At 38.5% G+C, this 16,984-nt stretch overlaps 1 protein-coding gene across 1 annotated transcript; it reads left to right on the top strand.

Annotated features, from left to right (window-relative positions):
• The first annotated feature begins 452 nt into the window (after positions 1-452).
• RPLP2 (ribosomal protein lateral stalk subunit P2) lies at positions 453-11,021 on the top strand. Its single transcript, XM_070765337.1, has 5 exons — positions 453-544; positions 1,901-2,024; positions 6,342-6,390; positions 10,267-10,362; positions 10,908-11,021. Exons 2-5 carry the CDS (start codon positions 1,902-1,904, stop codon positions 10,982-10,984), a joined length of 345 nt encoding a protein of 114 aa, XP_070621438.1. The 5' UTR covers positions 453-544; position 1,901; the 3' UTR covers positions 10,985-11,021.
• The last annotated feature ends 5,963 nt before the right edge of the window (positions 11,022-16,984 follow it).

The raw sequence follows: 16,984 nt of genomic DNA, 5'->3' as shown, positions 1-16,984 counted from the left end.
TGGGGAATTCTGGGAGTTGAAGTCCAGATAGCTTCATGTGGCCAAGGTTGGGAAATACAGTACTGCTCTAGGCTTAAAGCTGTCAAGGTTGGAGACCCCTGCTCCATATCGTTTTATGGCTGGGGAATTCTGGGAGTTGAAGTCCTCTAGGCTTAAAGTTGCCAAGATTGGAGACCCCCGATATGGAGGGGTTTTTGTTCAGTTTTACCCAGTTCAAACTACAGCATATAAAACTCTCACTTCTCACCAGCAGGCTCCACCTACCGGCTCAGGGACTAGTATAAAAACCCCGCCCGGAAACGCAGGCGCCGGTCTCGCCGTTTGAAGACTCGCGTTTCTATTGGCGGAACCGCCTTCGAAGCTTCAAGTTAGCTACGTGACCTCGGATTGGTTACCTTTTTTTGCGCCCAATACGAGGGCCGATTGTTGCGGCGCGGGGAGGGAGGAAGCTGCTTCTGTAAGCTCCGCCTTTTCTTTTCGGCTGTCGCCGTGTTAGGGAGCGCGCGGTCTGAGGCCTGGCCTTTGGGCAGACAACGAGGGGAAAGTAAGTAATGGCTGGCTGGAAGCCGGCCTCTCCGTGGCCGTGGTGTGCTCACGAAATACGTGGAAGTTCAGGCTTTGTTCCGCAGAGGGAGAATGTCTCTGAGGGAGAAAGGCCGAGAAGCGTAGCTCGGGCCTTGGTTGGATGGGGTGACATGGCGGCCATGTGCTTCTCGAATTGGCGTGAATGACTGGATGGCATAATCACGGCGGTCTGTGAAATAAAAAAGAATAAGATACAGTACGAAGAAAGAGAGTTTGGATTAACACCATTAAATTTATACGATATTCGAAAATGGGATATTAAAAACATGGGACTTTTTGAAAAAATAAGTTAAAACAAAATGCCTGTTAAAAAGTGGGAACAGTATTTAAAGGAAAGCTTGTGTAAAGCTTGATCTGTACTTTCTTCTCTTTGCGGGGGGGCGGGGGGCGGCGAGTGACAGTTTTTCCAAAAATACTTAGGAAAACAACTTCCACTTTAAAAGCCAGGCCTTTACGAAGTTTAAACCGATTCAACTACTGTATCTAGATCAGTGGTTCCCAACGTGGGGGCCCACGCCTCGAAGAGGGGCAATGTGAATATTAATGGGGGCGATTGGAGCCTTGTTTAAACCAAGTTAATGGCCTTTTAGGTTTCCTCTGCATGTGTAGAGTTCACTTTTTGAATAGTAAGAATTATAGGGGGGGGGTGTTCATCAGGATTTTAGAAATGCTTGGGTAGGGCATGACCCAAAAAAGGTTGGGAGCCACTTATCTATATCAATTTTTTTTCAGGCTGGTAGCTTTTAAATGTGGTTAGTATAATTTGCATATCGTCCTTAGTGTAGTGATAGACAATACAGATGAGCACTGCCTTTTCTAATCTTCTTTTGAACTTCTCAATTTTTATTTTATAGCTGGGAAGATAGGTGTCTAGCTAATCTAGTTTTTATACTAATAATGACCGGTGGATTTCTAAATTCAATATTCTTTTAAATATGTGTTATGTGATTCTTTAAAAATAAAAATTAGCAAAATACATGCTATACTTATCTTCCAGGATGTTGGATCTTTACTGCATAAAATTCCCAATCTTTTAAGTATTAATATCCATTTGTAGAGGATGAAAGGTTAGCCTAGATCATATACACTTCATACAAAGTGACTAGGATTGGATTTTCATCATGAGCCCAATAATAATAATAATAATTTATTAGATTTGTATGCCGCTACTCTCCGAAGATTCGGCATACAAATTCAAAATTATGAAAGTGGTGTATATGTTCTTTAGGAAATTGAGACAATAGAGTCTTAGATCTAGATCTAAAAAATATGTGTTGCTCTTTAAATGCACAAATGTTTGCTTTTCTCCTTACAGAATGCGTTACATTGCAGCTTACCTTCTTGCTGTCCTTGGTGGCAATGATTCTCCAAATTCAAAAGATTTGAAGAAAATTCTTGATAGTGTAGGCATTGAGACAGATGATGAACGTGTGAATAAGGTGAGAAAAGATAAATAATACATGTATTATTCCTGTTTGTTTTCCTTGGCCATCTCATATGAAACACCTATTTTGTAAGTGTAATCTTTACAGTTACCAAGTGGATGACATGAAGGCTTACAACATGTGTTTTTCATTGGTTGCAGTGGATTAAATATCTTCCTAGGGAATGAAATATTAGACCAAATATTCCTTTTACTGGAATTGTATATACCTGATGAAAAACAAAAAAAAAGGCTATTGTAGCCTATTCAGATCAGGATCTTGGAAATAGGGTAGTTTTTAATGCTTATTGAGAAATTCCTTTGAGTTCAGTTAAAGCTATTTCCCGGTAGATGAAATAGAACTGCCTGAATATGATAGTCCTGCTGAAATCAATTACACTTAAGTTACTCATAATTAGCTGTTCATATTGATTTCAGTAGCCTTAAATATAATTTCACCTGGATCCATCATTTATGTATTATGTTAAGGTAAGTTTGATTCATTACAATGCATTGCAAAATCACTAGAAGACTGAGCTGTCATAGTACATAGTCATAGCATGGTCTGATTGGCTTAGTTTACTGTGTTGAGGTAATTCACCTATTATTTATAAATCAGTTTGTGACTTAGTGACAGACTTGTGTTTTTATTAACCATCGTGAAAAAAAAATATTTGAGCAGGAAAAGTTATATATAGATGAATAAGTGCAATATTGTTACTGCCAGCAAATACAACTTTTATTTGTTGAATTCTGTTAGGTTGAGGAAATTTTCCTCTCTCACTCTTACATTCCAGGCTAGAGCCTGTAACTAAAAATGCCTTCTCCAAAGATCAGTCTGAGTAACAATAACTATCCCTCCATGAAACAAGATGGAGCTAATTTTGTTACTCAGCAGAGTGAAAACCTTCAGGTAGGATAGTTCATGAAAATTTGCATCCTGTACACAGCCAGTAATAGCTGCTTCTAAAATATCCCATCAGTTCATTTAAATCTTATTTGAAGTGCGCTGATTTAATTTTCCTCTATGCTTTGTTATATAGAAATACTTTAATTTCTGTTTTGAAATCTATATATTAGTAATCTATATTACTAAAAGGTGATCGTTGGAATTCATTAATTTGCAGTATTCACCACCAGTGGAGACTCCATGGGTTATAAGAACAAGGCAGAGTAAAAGACTGAATAAATATAAAACGTTCAATACAGTGATCCCCCGTTTATTGCGTCCCCAACCATTGCGAATAGGGTACTTCGCTATTTTTCAACCCGGAAGTCAAAAATACCATCTACGCATGCGTGCCGGGCACGCATGCGTAGATGGCAGCGGCTTCCCTGGGTCTTCCCCCTCTTGCTGGCGTCAGCGAGGAGTTTCCCCACCGCCCACGCAAACTCCTCGCTGCCGCCCGCCCACGCCGTTCATTCTCGCCGCACGGGCCTGTCCACGCTGTCTCTCGGCGCTTTCCAGCTGAGTCCGGGAGCGAACTCGCTCCCCGACTCAGCTGGAAAGCGCCGAGAGACAGCGTGGACAGGCCCGTTCCTTGGCGCTGTCACTCGGGGCTTTCGTGCTGAGTCCGGGAGCGAACTCGCTCCCCGACTCAGCTGGAAAGCCCCGAGAGACAGCGCCAAGGAACGGGCCTGTCCACGCTGTCTCTCGGCGCTTTCCAGCTGAGTCGGGGAGCGAGTTCGCTCCCGGACTCAGCACGAAAGCGCCGAGAGACAGCGCCCCCCGGACCCCCAACCCGGGTTTGGGGGGTGGTAGGAAGCTCCCATTGTTGGCGGAGACCTTTTAAAACACTCGCGCGGCTTCCAGGACTCGGTTTGGAAGCCGCGCGAGTGTTTTAAAAGGTCTCCGCCAACAATGGGAGCTTCGTAGCACCCCCCCCCGAGCCCCCAACCCGGGTTTGGGGGGTGGTAGGAAGCTCCCATTGTTGGCGGAGACCTTTTAAAACACTCGCGCGGCTTCCAGGACTCGGTTTGGAAGCCGCGCGAGTGTTTTAAAAGGTCTCCGCCAACAATGGGAGCTTCGTAGCACCCCCCCCGAGCCCCCAACCCGGGTTTGGGGGGTGGTAGGAAGCTCCCATTGTTGGCGGAGACCTTTTAAAACACTCGCGCGGCTTCCAGGACTCGGTTTGGAAGCCGCGCGAGTGTTTTAAAAGGTCTCCGCCAACAATGGGAGCTTCCTAGCACCCCCCAAACCCGGGTTGGGGGCTCGGGGGTGTGCTAGCGAGCCTCCCATGTCGGCGGGGATGTTTTAAAACACCCGCGCGACTTTCCAATGAGTCCCGAAGACAACGCGTTTGTCTTCGGGACTCATTGGAAAGTCGCGCGGGTGTTTTAAAACATCCCCGCCGACATGGGAGGCTCGCTAGCACACCCCCGAACCCCCAACCCGGGTTTGGGGGTGTGCTAGCGAGCCCCTCATGTCGGCGGGGATGTTTTAAAACACCCGCGCCGCCCCCAATCTTAGGCTCCTCGCTAGCGCTGCGGAAGTAAAAACACCCTCTGCACATGCGCAGAGGGTGTTTTTACTTCCGCAGCGCTACTTCGCGAAAACCCGCTCGTTGCGGGGGGTCCTGGAACGGAACCCTCGCAAAGAGCGGGGGATCACTGTACAGTATATGTATTATAGCCAGTGTAGTGGCCATCCACTCTTACCCAAATTCAAAGGCATATTAGAATGGGGTGATGGTAAGCGTTACAGAATATGCTTGGAAGGATACTGCCAAATGTGACCCAAGAGGGAGCTTGTTACAGTACATGGGGTCCTGTCTAAAAATTCCTGTCAAAGTACTTTAAGGTTAAGTACAATTTCAATATTACATAATGCATCCAAGGGAGATGATAAGGTTATTGTGGCACAGTGCAGCTGCTCCCAGATTGACACACCAAAGATCTTTTTAAAAAAAAGTATTTATAATGTAGAACAAATGGCATATAAACAATTTGCTCAAATTTTTAATTAGTAAACAGCTGCAGATTTTTTATTCGATAATTATTTTTCCAACTGATTATATGATGTAAAAAATAGATTTGCAAATAAGACACTTTCCTTTGCTGCCTTAATTCGTAAGCCAATGAAAGAAGCTATTGCCCTTACTCTGCTTCAAAGTGTTCAGACTAAGTTGTTACTATTAAATTGGCCTGTTTAATTGGAATAAGATAGTCTTCATTTACCAGCAACCCTGTTTTGCAACCATTTGAGGTTGCCAGGGTGGTGGAAAAGTAACTTTACAACCATTCCTCATATTTACAACCTTTGTAGCATCCCCACATGCTTTACAACTGTTATCCAACAAGCAAAATTTGGCAAATCTGGCAGTAAGATTGCAAATCATGTCTCACTTAATGACCCAGAGTGACTCACAACAACCAAATGGGAAGTGAGATAACTGTCATGATGTTTTGTTTAGCAATGGTTCTAGTTGTAGCTACAGTCTGTTTATATGTGTGCTGTAATATTTACAGGGTGAATTGTACCACTGAACTTTCTAGCCCCCCCAAAAAAAATTCTTTTTGTTTATTGGAAGTTGCCAAACTGAAGGTCAGAAGGCTCTTAAAACATTTGGCAATACGTGCATGGTTTTGGGTAGGATATAATTTTTTTATTTATATATTTTAGCATTTTTCTAATGCTAGTTTCAATGCCCCTTGCTAATGAATGCTCATCTCTGAAGTAGCAATGAATTATTTAACTAAACTATTATTATGGAATGTAGTTTAGGTAGCCAAGAGTAACATACATATTGCTTGCTTTGAGGACAATACAGGAAGTGATAATATTTAATGTTTAGATTCAAATAAATAAGATATAGTTCTGTAGAAATACGGTACCTTTGATAAAGAAGAAACAGTGGATGGATCTTATTGCTAATTTTGGTAACTATTGTGAGTTATCCTTTATGTTTGTTGTGATTGTATTCGTAATCTGCTTCATAGAGTTTAATATTGAGAACTTGCAAATTATTGTTCTGCAATATGTACAGGTAGCTTAAGTGATTGCTCCCATACTAATAGGAGATAGTCAGGTTTTTCCAAGAGCACGGATGCAGCAGCAGCATGTTCATTATTATATTTTTATACCACCTTTTATATATGTATAATAATGCAACAAACATATGTAAACCCCCCCCCCCGCCTCCTATTTTCCTACAGCAACCCTCTGAGGTAGACTGGGTTAAAAGAGAATGACTAATCCAAAATCATCCAGTCAGTTTTTATTCCTAAAGCAGGCCTAGACCTCAATCTCCTAATTTCTAGGCCAGCACCTTCACCACTACATCAAACTAGCTGCTTAGTTGTTAAATTAACTCTGTAATTTTATTTTCGACAGGTAATTAATGAGTTAAATGGGAAAAATATTGAAGATGTCATTGCCCAAGGTGAGATGATTTATTATTTTCTATACTGTGTTTCTTCTGAACATTAAAGGGATATTCTGTTGTTTACCCTTCCAAAGACACCTCTGCCAAACATAAGAAATAGTGATTGGTCTCAAATCATCAAATGAGTTTCCAGATCATTTGGAGAATCAAAAATGGGTCTCCACAGTCCAGCTTTGGGCATATACAGGTAGTCCTCAAGTTACAACAGTTCACTTAGTGACAGTTCAAAGTTACAATGGCACTGAAAAAAAGAGATTTAGAACCATTGCCGCATCCTCATGGTCATATGATTTACATTTAGATGCAACCACTGTAGTAATTCACTTAATAAAGGTGGCAAGACATGTGGTAATATGGGACAAAACTCACTTAACAAATTTCTGACTTAGCAACATAAATTTTGGACTCAGTTGTAGTCGTGAGTTGAGCACTACTTGTAGTGGAAAACATATTGATGGAGATTAATTTTAGAAATAAACTGTAGCCAAAGTTCCTTTAAAAGAGGGGTTATTTCAACATTCAACTCTATTTAGCTTGAATATTACATATATTTACAGGTGGTCCTTGACTTATAGCCACAATTGTTCCTAAATTTTCTGTTACTAAGCAAGACAATTAAGTGAGATTTGTCCCATGTTACAACCTTTTTTTGCCATAGTTGTTAAATGAGTCACTGCAGTTAAGTTAGTAGCGTGGTGGTTAAGTGAATGAAACTTCATTGACTTGTTACAAGAGTTGTAAAAGGTGATCACATGATCACTGCAACCATCATAAATGAGTCAGTTGCCAACTGTCTCAGTTTTGATCATCTGACCACAGGGATGCTGAAATGGTTATAAGTCACTTTTTTTCAGTGATGTAACTTCAAACTAAATGAACAGATCACTTCCTGTATTTAAAGCAGGGATCCCCAAACTTGGCAACTTTAGACTTGTGGACTTCAACTCCCAGAAATCTCCAGTCAGCTATGAAGTTGAAGTTCACAAGTTACCAAGTTTGAAGACCTCTGATTTAAAGTATAATTTGGCAGAATGAATGACATCAAAGGGTGAAGTTCTTATCAATCACCTTGTTAAGCTTTACTCTTGTCACTCATTTTCTCTGCCTGAATATAGGAAATCAACATTCTCTGTGACATGTTATCTGACATCAAGAAAAGTAATTCAACTAATGCACATCTTATCCCTTTGGGAATATTATAGATTAACTGGGGGGGAGGAAGGACAATGATTCTACTGTTTTTGTAGAATCATTGATAAAATCGGCTGTTATTGATTTCATACACTCTCCCTTTCCCTTAAGTGGAAAGATAGGAAAATTGGCTGATCCTGGTGTTAATGTTTATAGAAATCATTTTGGCTGCTTATATCTTCTGATTTCTCTTAGAGAAAAAACAAGGCATGGATAAAACCAACACAAGGAAATCCTGCAAAACCACTAGCATAATTTCCTTGTGTCTGCAATGTTTAGGAGGAGGTGTGTGTGGTCCTTGGTTGGGACTCTGCAATCAATATAGGCCCCAGAACATTTTCAGTGCATACATGCTGCAGTGGGGTTGATTGCATTCTGTGTATGTATCATACATGAAATGGGTCCATCCTAATTCTCACAGGCTTATACTGTTACCTGATGGGCTTCGCTGGTGGACTACATTAACTTAGAGGAACCCTCTTAAAAACAGATATATCTTGATCTGTTTATATAGAGCATGTTCTCAACAGATTAGTAGAAATATTTGAGCTTTTATTTTAAAAACTAAACTAACGGTTAATTATTGGAATGCAAGTCATTCAAAAGAAAGTTTTATTCTCATAACATTTATTCAGCATTCTCTGCTATACAAAGGCCTGTGTTCTATTGCTGGCTTCACCCTTCTCTAGACCTAATCTTTCCATAAAAGATTTGAAGCTTTCAAAGCATCAACTTAATACTCCTTTCATCTTTCTCTGCTATTTCATTTTGTGAGATGCCTTCTCTTACTGTTATCATCTGTATGTTTCATCATCAGTATGTATTTAATTTTAATGTACATTCATGCTTTTACACTGCAGTTATACTGCTTTTTAAACACACCATGTTTTTCTCCATGCTCCTCTTTGATAAAATTTGCTTTTTTTACTGCATCCTAACACTGATTTCCAGATTCTTGAAACATGCTGTTTGTTTCCAGTTCCTTTAGGCTTTTTTTTACAGTTAAATGAACCTTGTGTCCCAGAGGCTGTCCTCACATGTCCTTATCCTTAAGTTCATCCATAATTGCTAAAAACAAGTAGCAAAAATAAAATTAGATCCCAATACTTTCTGTTATGTAACGTTCTTCTGGGTCACCTGCAGCTGACTTATTTTGTAAAAGTTGCAGCCACTAGGGAAATTGCTTCTGCCTTGTAACCTAGTTTCTGCACGTCCCCGAAAATGTATTCTGCTATTTTGAAATGTCCATCCTTCATAATGAAATTGTTCTTAGCTTCTCTTTATTGTTTGTTCAAAATATCTGTTGAGGACAAAGTCTCCATCCCATCTCTGGGGATCCTTAGGTTTTCATGATACTCTTCACATATTCATTTGAACATTTGATATCCATTTTTTTAACCTGGTTAAAATTGAAAGGATTTTGCTAATACACATACTCTATATTCAACACAGTATTCTTTGTTCAATATTTTGATTTAGCCTTCTATGCTCTAGTTATCACCTTTTTAAATTATTTATTCAATTTGTATAGCTGCTGGTCTCAATGATTCTGGGCAGCTTACAATTTCAAAAATACAGTATACAGCTAAATAAGAATATTTAGAAAACATGGAAAATAAACCTGTACCTTCCCTAATCATTCTTCCATCCTATTCAGAATTCATATTCTTGCTCTCTAAGCTCAGTGCACAGCCAGGTCTTTAATGATGTATGAAAGGTTGGCAAATCAGAGTCTTTGAATCCAGAGGCTATGCTATTAATAGATTGCGCCTTTGTTTCTTAATTTTCTCTTCTACTTAAGGAATGCCCACTTAAGCAGCATTATCTACTCTTTTTAAAAATAACCTTTCTGCATGGATTTATGCCCTTGGATGTTTGCATGGTTGGCATCCTGTATTTCCTGTAAAATTTGACTTGGTTTCTATTCTCATTGCAAAGCTGAAATACATGTAATATGCTGAGAATATCTTACAACATTGATTATACTGAATGAAAACAGCATAATAAAATAATTGCTGTGTCATCAGCCACCTGAATATATCAGGTTTGTCTTTAGGTAGACTAGTGCAACAGTTAGAATTATTAATAATTAATGTTTTGCTCTATCTGTTCTGAGTAAATGCTTAACTATATCTAAAGTATATTCTTTTTAATAAAACATGTTTACTTTTGGGCCCTGAAAACATTATGTAACACTTTAGATATGTATTCCTAGAAATAGAGAATAGGCAGTTTGCCCTTGTTAATGTGCTTCTAAAAGCCAAAATCATCTCATTACTCGCAAGGGAAGTTCTGTATTTCCAACTTCCCTAGAACTATTGGCATTAATGTGGAGTAATTCTTTCTATCTCAGGGGCCCATCCATCATGTTACTTCTGTAGTTCCTTGGAACTCTTTGCCAGTTCTAAGCTTAGCCTCCTGTAGCTACTGCAAATGAATAAATCACAGCAGAGAGAAACTTATCTATTACTAGTCTAGATCTGATAAGCCACAAAGATGCTGACTAACCTATCAGTTGCAAAGTTCATTGTTCACTTTCCATCATTGTCATAAATAAGGTGAGGTAGCCCAAGGAAGGGGAATATGGAATCAAGCGGAGTGCAGCTCATTATCTTCAGATGTTAGTTTCACTTTTGCCTGGTACGTTTTATATGCAATATGTCTTTCTGGTTTGTTCTCTAGGTAACAGCAAGCTTGCTAGCATGCCAGCTGGTGGGGCTGTAGCTGTTTCCTCAGGAGGCTCTGCTGCTCCAGCTGGAGGGCCTACACCAGCTGCTGGTAAGTATAATTTATCATGAAAACAAATATTTTGGGTGGATAAACTTTAAACTGAATTTCCTCCACAAATAAGGGTTTTTTTTTAAGTTTTCAGAGCAGTAAGACAGCATGTTACTTATCCAGAAGCTTAAATCCTCTTCTTGCATTTAAAAAAACCCACAAATAGTTCTATATAAAAAGGAACATGCTAATCTCTGAAAAACGTTTCTATCAGCAATTGTATAAAATGAAACATTTCAGCAGTTCAAGTCGTTCACTTCTAATTATACTTTATTTTGAAATTATACCGTAGATATCCAGCCATTACTATTAGTCCTTTATTGGTGCATGATTGTAAAAAACAGATAAATACGTATACAGTACATTCTGTGCTTGAGTTTAATCCTGTCAGCAAATCCATCTTCTAGCTTGGTACATTTTTTAAAATCCTAATTATTGCTTCTCCCTAATATCTTACTTTGAAGAGAACTTTACTTAGAGTAAACCTATATATTTGTAGCATTTAAAGTTCTTGGCTAATTGATTTTATCTACTTGTCTTTTTAGCAGAAGAAAAGAAAGAGGAAAAGAAAGAGGAGTCTGAAGAATCTGATGATGATATGGGTTTTGGATTATTTGACTAAAATTAAGAATTAATCTGTAATAAATATTTTTCAAAGATTTTACATTGTTTTTGTTAATTTATAATCTTAGTTAATGCTGTTTCAAAAGTTGGACCTACTTAATCTGGGCTGGCTGAGGAATGAGCACAACCCACAATGGAGGCTTCCCTTCTCCCCCTCTAGTGTGCACCCTCCCGGTCCCACCACAGCCGGCTAGGGTGTCACAATAAGACGGAGAGGAGGAGGGGAGCCTCTGCCACCTGTTGCGCTCATTCCTCAGCCAGCCCAGGTTTCCAAAAGGAAAGTGAAATGGGTAGTGAAGAGCCTGAGAGCATGCAGGGCTTTCCAAGAGAGAAGAGACACAGAGACAGGGAGTGAGAGGTACACACACACAAACACATAGAGACACAGACAGGGAGATTGGGTGATACGTGGATGTCTTTGGCAAGGGCCGAAAAGTACACTAACCAAGGTACCACTGTATATATATGGATTGAAGAAATGCTTGCTTTTACATAATGCCAATCAATTTAGTTATTGCACAGGTAATAGGTCTACATCCTTTTCTCCCTCTTGTAATTGGCATGGTTGTTTTTATTTATTTATTAGATTTGTATGCCACCCCTCTCCGTACACTCGGGGCGGTTTTTGCCTTAGCCATGCTGACAGATGGCAATGCGATTTCTGTTGCCTCTTCCCCCCTTGTGTATTACCTTTTTCTCTGCCTGGGGGCTAAAGCAGGGCTATCAGACATTGTTTTGAAGGTAATTCTCCCACTCCATCCCCCTTGTTACTGCTCTCCCTTTCAGGGACACATGCTGCCTCCTCTAAATTCATCTCTTTTGCCCATAATCTTGTGATAGGTCTATGTTGTTCTTCATCACCACCACCCTCGTCCCTCTTGTTCTGATGCTGTTCTCTTGCACTCAACTAGGGTTCGTCATACCTTCATTGGTTCGATCTCTATACCTAAAGGGGGGAATTTGCACCCATCTCCATTTAACCAATGTGATTACTCTTCCTTAAGTCCTTGGTGTCTTAATGCCTGGTATGCGAGGGGTATATCAAAAAGTCTATTGATCGAGTTGTTGGAGAACCAGTCTTTTTTCAAGACCCGTCCTCCTTTTATTTCATCATAGGCAACAACTTTGGTGTCCTGGAAGTTGAATTTATGACCATGCTCCTCCATCAGTTCAACTTCCAGGAGATTTGTTGCAAGGCAAGTAGAGGGGTGGTTCACTCCTGCACTAAGGGTGTGACAGCTGTGACAGGATGATGGCTCTTTCATCTCGCTGCCATAACAGGGTGGCAGGGAACTGCAGCAGAGGGCCCAAAGATCAGAGCCGCAGGTTGCAGACCCTGAGCTAGTGCATAATGTGAAGAGGTTGCTGCCATGAAATTGTAAATAAACAATAGAATCCTTGCTGCTCTCTGAGCTTGTTTGCTTGCAGACACCCAAGCAGGTTACAGTGCTGTCTTACAGTTGCTTTCCAAGCCAATTTAAGGAGCTGTTTTTAATATACTAAATTATCGGGTCAAACAGGGATTAATTAGCCTACTTGTAAGATTCTACCTTCTAATATATAAATCATTGGCGCTCTGGTACATAATCCTTTATGCATGGTATAAATTGATACTGATTTAAAACAGATTTTTCTGCTTGCATCCCAAATATCAGCTTCTAGACTAGCCAATACTATGCTTTAAACAAGAACTGAGTTGCGTTCAGATCAAGCTCTTTCATAGTAACTTCATACAATTATGTTATTTCTGAGTAATATTATGGAAGTGGTTGTTCCGCTGCTTTTTATACCCTTCCTACTTTACAATTTGACTACAGACCTGGGATTTCCTTGTAATGCCAACTCTTGTTGAGGTTTTAAAGTTCTCTGTGTTTTGTTTCAAATGAAATTGAAACTGGGTACAATCTAATCAGCTGCGTGCTGATCATAGTTTAGTTTCATTAATGTACAGATACTGCACCTTGTTATATACAAGGTTACATACAAAATAGAGTTTTAAAAAATAACGCAGTAAACAACTTGGGTGCTATAGAAACATGATGGTCATAGATTCTTCAGGATCAGTTAAAACTTTCCTGAAGATGGTGCTCTCTGGATTTATGGATTATATTTTCCATCATCGTCTAGCAAGGATAAATTAGCATATCTAGAAGGCACAGCCTTAGAAAAGCCAGCAGACTGAGGATATTTATAAAAAGAAAATATTTGATAGCCATTTGTAATTCTAGTGCATTTGTTTCAAAAACCTGGTATTACTAAGGCAAGTTCATAATCTGCCACTAATACCTATATTTCAGCTCATAAAACAGTTAAGAATGTAAGTGCTTGACTTAACATTTTTCCGTTTAATAACGACATTATGATGACACTAAAAAAAGTAATTTCATCCTCAGTCCCAAAATTCAGGAATTTGGGAATGTTATTTATTATGTTTGTAATGACCTGGGATCACAATTGCCATTTGTGACCTTCCCAGGACTTCTAAGGAGCAAAGTCAATAGGGATACCTTGGCAAAAAAAAGTTGTAAAATCAGGTGAGAGTCATTTCACCATCATATTGCCTAGCAACAGATGTTCTGGTCCAAATTATGACTGTAAGTTGAACACTACCTGTTTTTAATAATAATAATAATAATGATAAGAACAACAACAATAGGGAACCATCAAAAAAGAAATGGAAGGTTTAATACTTGCTCAAGAACAAGCACTGCAAACTAATGCCATGAAAGCAAAAATCCACTGACAATCCAAACTGCCGACTATGCAACAACAAACAAAATTGTTTCATACTAACATGTGAATGAAACAAAAATTGCACAAACTAATTACAAAGCTAGACATGAGTGAATTGCTACATTAATCCACTGATCATTATGTAAAAAAATATGATTTACACTATCCAAAAAGTCTTGGAAGCACAAGTGGGAAACCTTACCAAAAATGAGAAGCTGAAGAACTTGTGGGACTTTTGAATACAGACAGAACATCATGCAACACAACACACCAGACATCAGGGTTGTTGAGGGCCAAAGCGTACCGTTTATTCCTATTGCTGTACAAGATGACAGAGTCGAAGAAAAACAACTGGAAAAATTCAAAATGATCTGGCCATCAAAACTACAAGGCTTTGGATGAAACATGTAATTGTGATACTCATTGTCATTGGGACACTTGGTACCATGCCCAAGAATTTTACAAAATACATCAAGAAATTGCAGGTTCTTGGTGAGGAAAGTAAGAAAGGCAGAGGAGGAGGAGAGAAAGGCTGTTGGGGAGGGGAGTAAAACTAAGGGATGGCAGAAAAGCAGCCTCAACTGAATTTAAAAAATGTTTTGTTGAATAGAAAATATGTATGGGAATATTGTATTAAGAATAAGAAAAATGAAATGGTATATTTGTGAATGTAAATATGTGAAATTAAATCAATTTTGGAGAAAAAAAATAGAAATTGCAACTTCCTGCAATAACACCAGTGGAATTGCAAAAAAATTGCACAAAGTATATTTTAAGAAGATGCTTGGTTGAGACCCAGGATTCTGGCAGCAACCTGAATCAACTATTAGCACCAGTCAATGGTATTTATGACATGTTCAATTGACTGAGTTGCTTTTTGACATGATTTTTCACATTTGACATATTGACAGTGAACATATGCCTTATTAAAACAACTTTTTGTAGGATGCCTATATACACCCGGAATCAGTCCAAAATAAATACAGATGTTCAATGTATGTACAGACTGGTAGAACAGAGGTAAAAATGTAACTCCATCTATAAAACACTAGCCTGGGCTGTAGAAGATTAGAGTTCAGTTCGAGAGATTTATTAAAGGCTCCAGGTAAATTCACATTTAATCCTTAGTTCATTTGGTTAAGTGAAAATGTCTGATATAAGACATTGTGTGCTATGGGCCACTCTACCCCCAATATTATGGATGCATAATCTTTTTCACTCCTTCAAGGCATAGGGGTGGTTGTTGACATTCTGCCCAAATTTACCATTATAATTTTTCATTTAGTATTTCAATAGAAATAAAACATCAGGAAAGAATTAATGAACTCAACCTGTATAGTCTGGAGGACAGAAGGAAAAGAGGGGACATGATCAAAACATTTAAATGTCAAAGGGTTAAATAAGGTTCAGGAAAGAAGTGTTTTTAATAGGAAAGTGAACACAAGAACAAGGGGACACAATCTGAAGTTAGTTGGGGGAAAGATCAAAAGCAGCATGAGAAAATATTATTTTACTGTAGTAGTAGATCCTTGGAACAAACTTCCAGCAGACCTGGTTGGTAAATCCATAGTAACTGAATTTAAACATGCCTGGGATAAACATATATCCATCCTAAGATAAAATACAGGAAATAGTATAAGGGCAGACTAGATGGATCATGAGGTCTTTTTCTGCCATCAGTCTTCTATGTTTCTATGTTTCTAATAGTTTTATTTAAATATCATGAAGTGATCTTGTGTAAGAAGCTATGCTACATGTTCAGGTTTTACTGTAAGAGATATTAAGATATCCTGCCAATCATTCAATGATAATAAAGATTCAGTGAGTCAACTTAAAATCAATTTACCAGCAACAAGACTGTTAACCAAATAGAATAGAATAGAATAGAATAGGCCAAGTGTGATCTTTATTGGCCAAGTGTGATTGGACACACAAGAAATTTGTCTTTGGTGCATATGTTCTCAGTGTACATAAAAGAAAATATACATTTGTCAAGCATCATGAGGTAAAATATTTAATGATTGTCATAGGGTTCAAATAAGCAATCAATAATATAATATAAGTCTATGAGTCTATGGAGAGGGGCGGCATACAAATCTAATAAAGAAATCATAAGAATACAGATATTCAATAATGCATCTACATTTAAAGAAGACTATGTTGAACTGTACAACACAGTCAAACATTCAAAGTCGACAGACATTTTATGACATTTTGTCAAATTTCAATTCCATGGAAGTCATGGGTCCGAAATTTTGCTTATATTCTGTAAGTTAACCCATTTAGCTATCTTTGTTGAAAATGTTTTGCCCTATGATGTACCATTTTGCCCAGGTAGATTATGAGGGTTTAGTGGTGTGTAGATAAAATGCCACAAAAATATTTTACAGTTACATTATGAGCGAGTCCTCGGAAAGGGGTGGCATATAAATCAATCAAATAAATAAACAAATAAATTCTAAAAAGAGCATGTTATACTTTAATAAACATCTGATTTTGACTCAGGCTACTTTAAGAGCAGCTTAAATCTGTTCTAAAGTTTTGAAAGAGGTTGAAAAGTGGAAGTCCATTCCCATGGATTATTTCTTCAAATTGCTTAAAAGCAGTGTAACTTTGAAAGCTCAGATTATAGCAATATGAATATATAATGACCCGTCATAATGAACTGACATAATCAAAATGTTCTTAATATTAATTGTATTAATTTTATATAAACATGCAATTACAGTGCTTTCATTTAGACTGGAAACATTCCCCAATCAGGCTAGGGTTCCCAAATTTTTTACTACCACATTGTGGGCATGGCTTATTGTGTGGGTGTGGCTTGATAGTCATGTGACTGGATGGGAGTGGCTTATCAACCATGTGATCAGGTAGGAGTGGCTTGACGATCATATGACGGGGTGGCCTAAAGCTCATGTGACTGGGTGGGAGTGGCTTGTTGATCATGTGACTGAGTGGGAGTGGCTTGCTGGTCATGTGAGTTAACATGAGTTAAGAGCTCAACTGTAGTTCTGTATTATTTTATAATGGAAGTTTTTTAAAGTAAATTTTTGCTTCACATCTGCTTTTATAAAGTATGTTTTCTTATTAATTTACCCATGCATTACATTTACTTATATTTTGTGTGCTATTGGTTAAACATCCATGAGTTTTATAAAAATAAATATTCTTAAAATACCAAATACTCTAAATTTATTGGAGGGAAACACTTTTTGCAAATTGGATTACAATTGATTTATCAGGTGTGACTTTTACCTTTAAA

This window comes from Erythrolamprus reginae, chromosome 1 (assembly GCF_031021105.1).
Source record: "Erythrolamprus reginae isolate rEryReg1 chromosome 1, rEryReg1.hap1, whole genome shotgun sequence".
NCBI lineage: Eukaryota > Metazoa > Chordata > Lepidosauria > Squamata > Dipsadidae > Erythrolamprus > Erythrolamprus reginae.
This window is presented reverse-complemented; position numbering and strand designations above follow the sequence as displayed.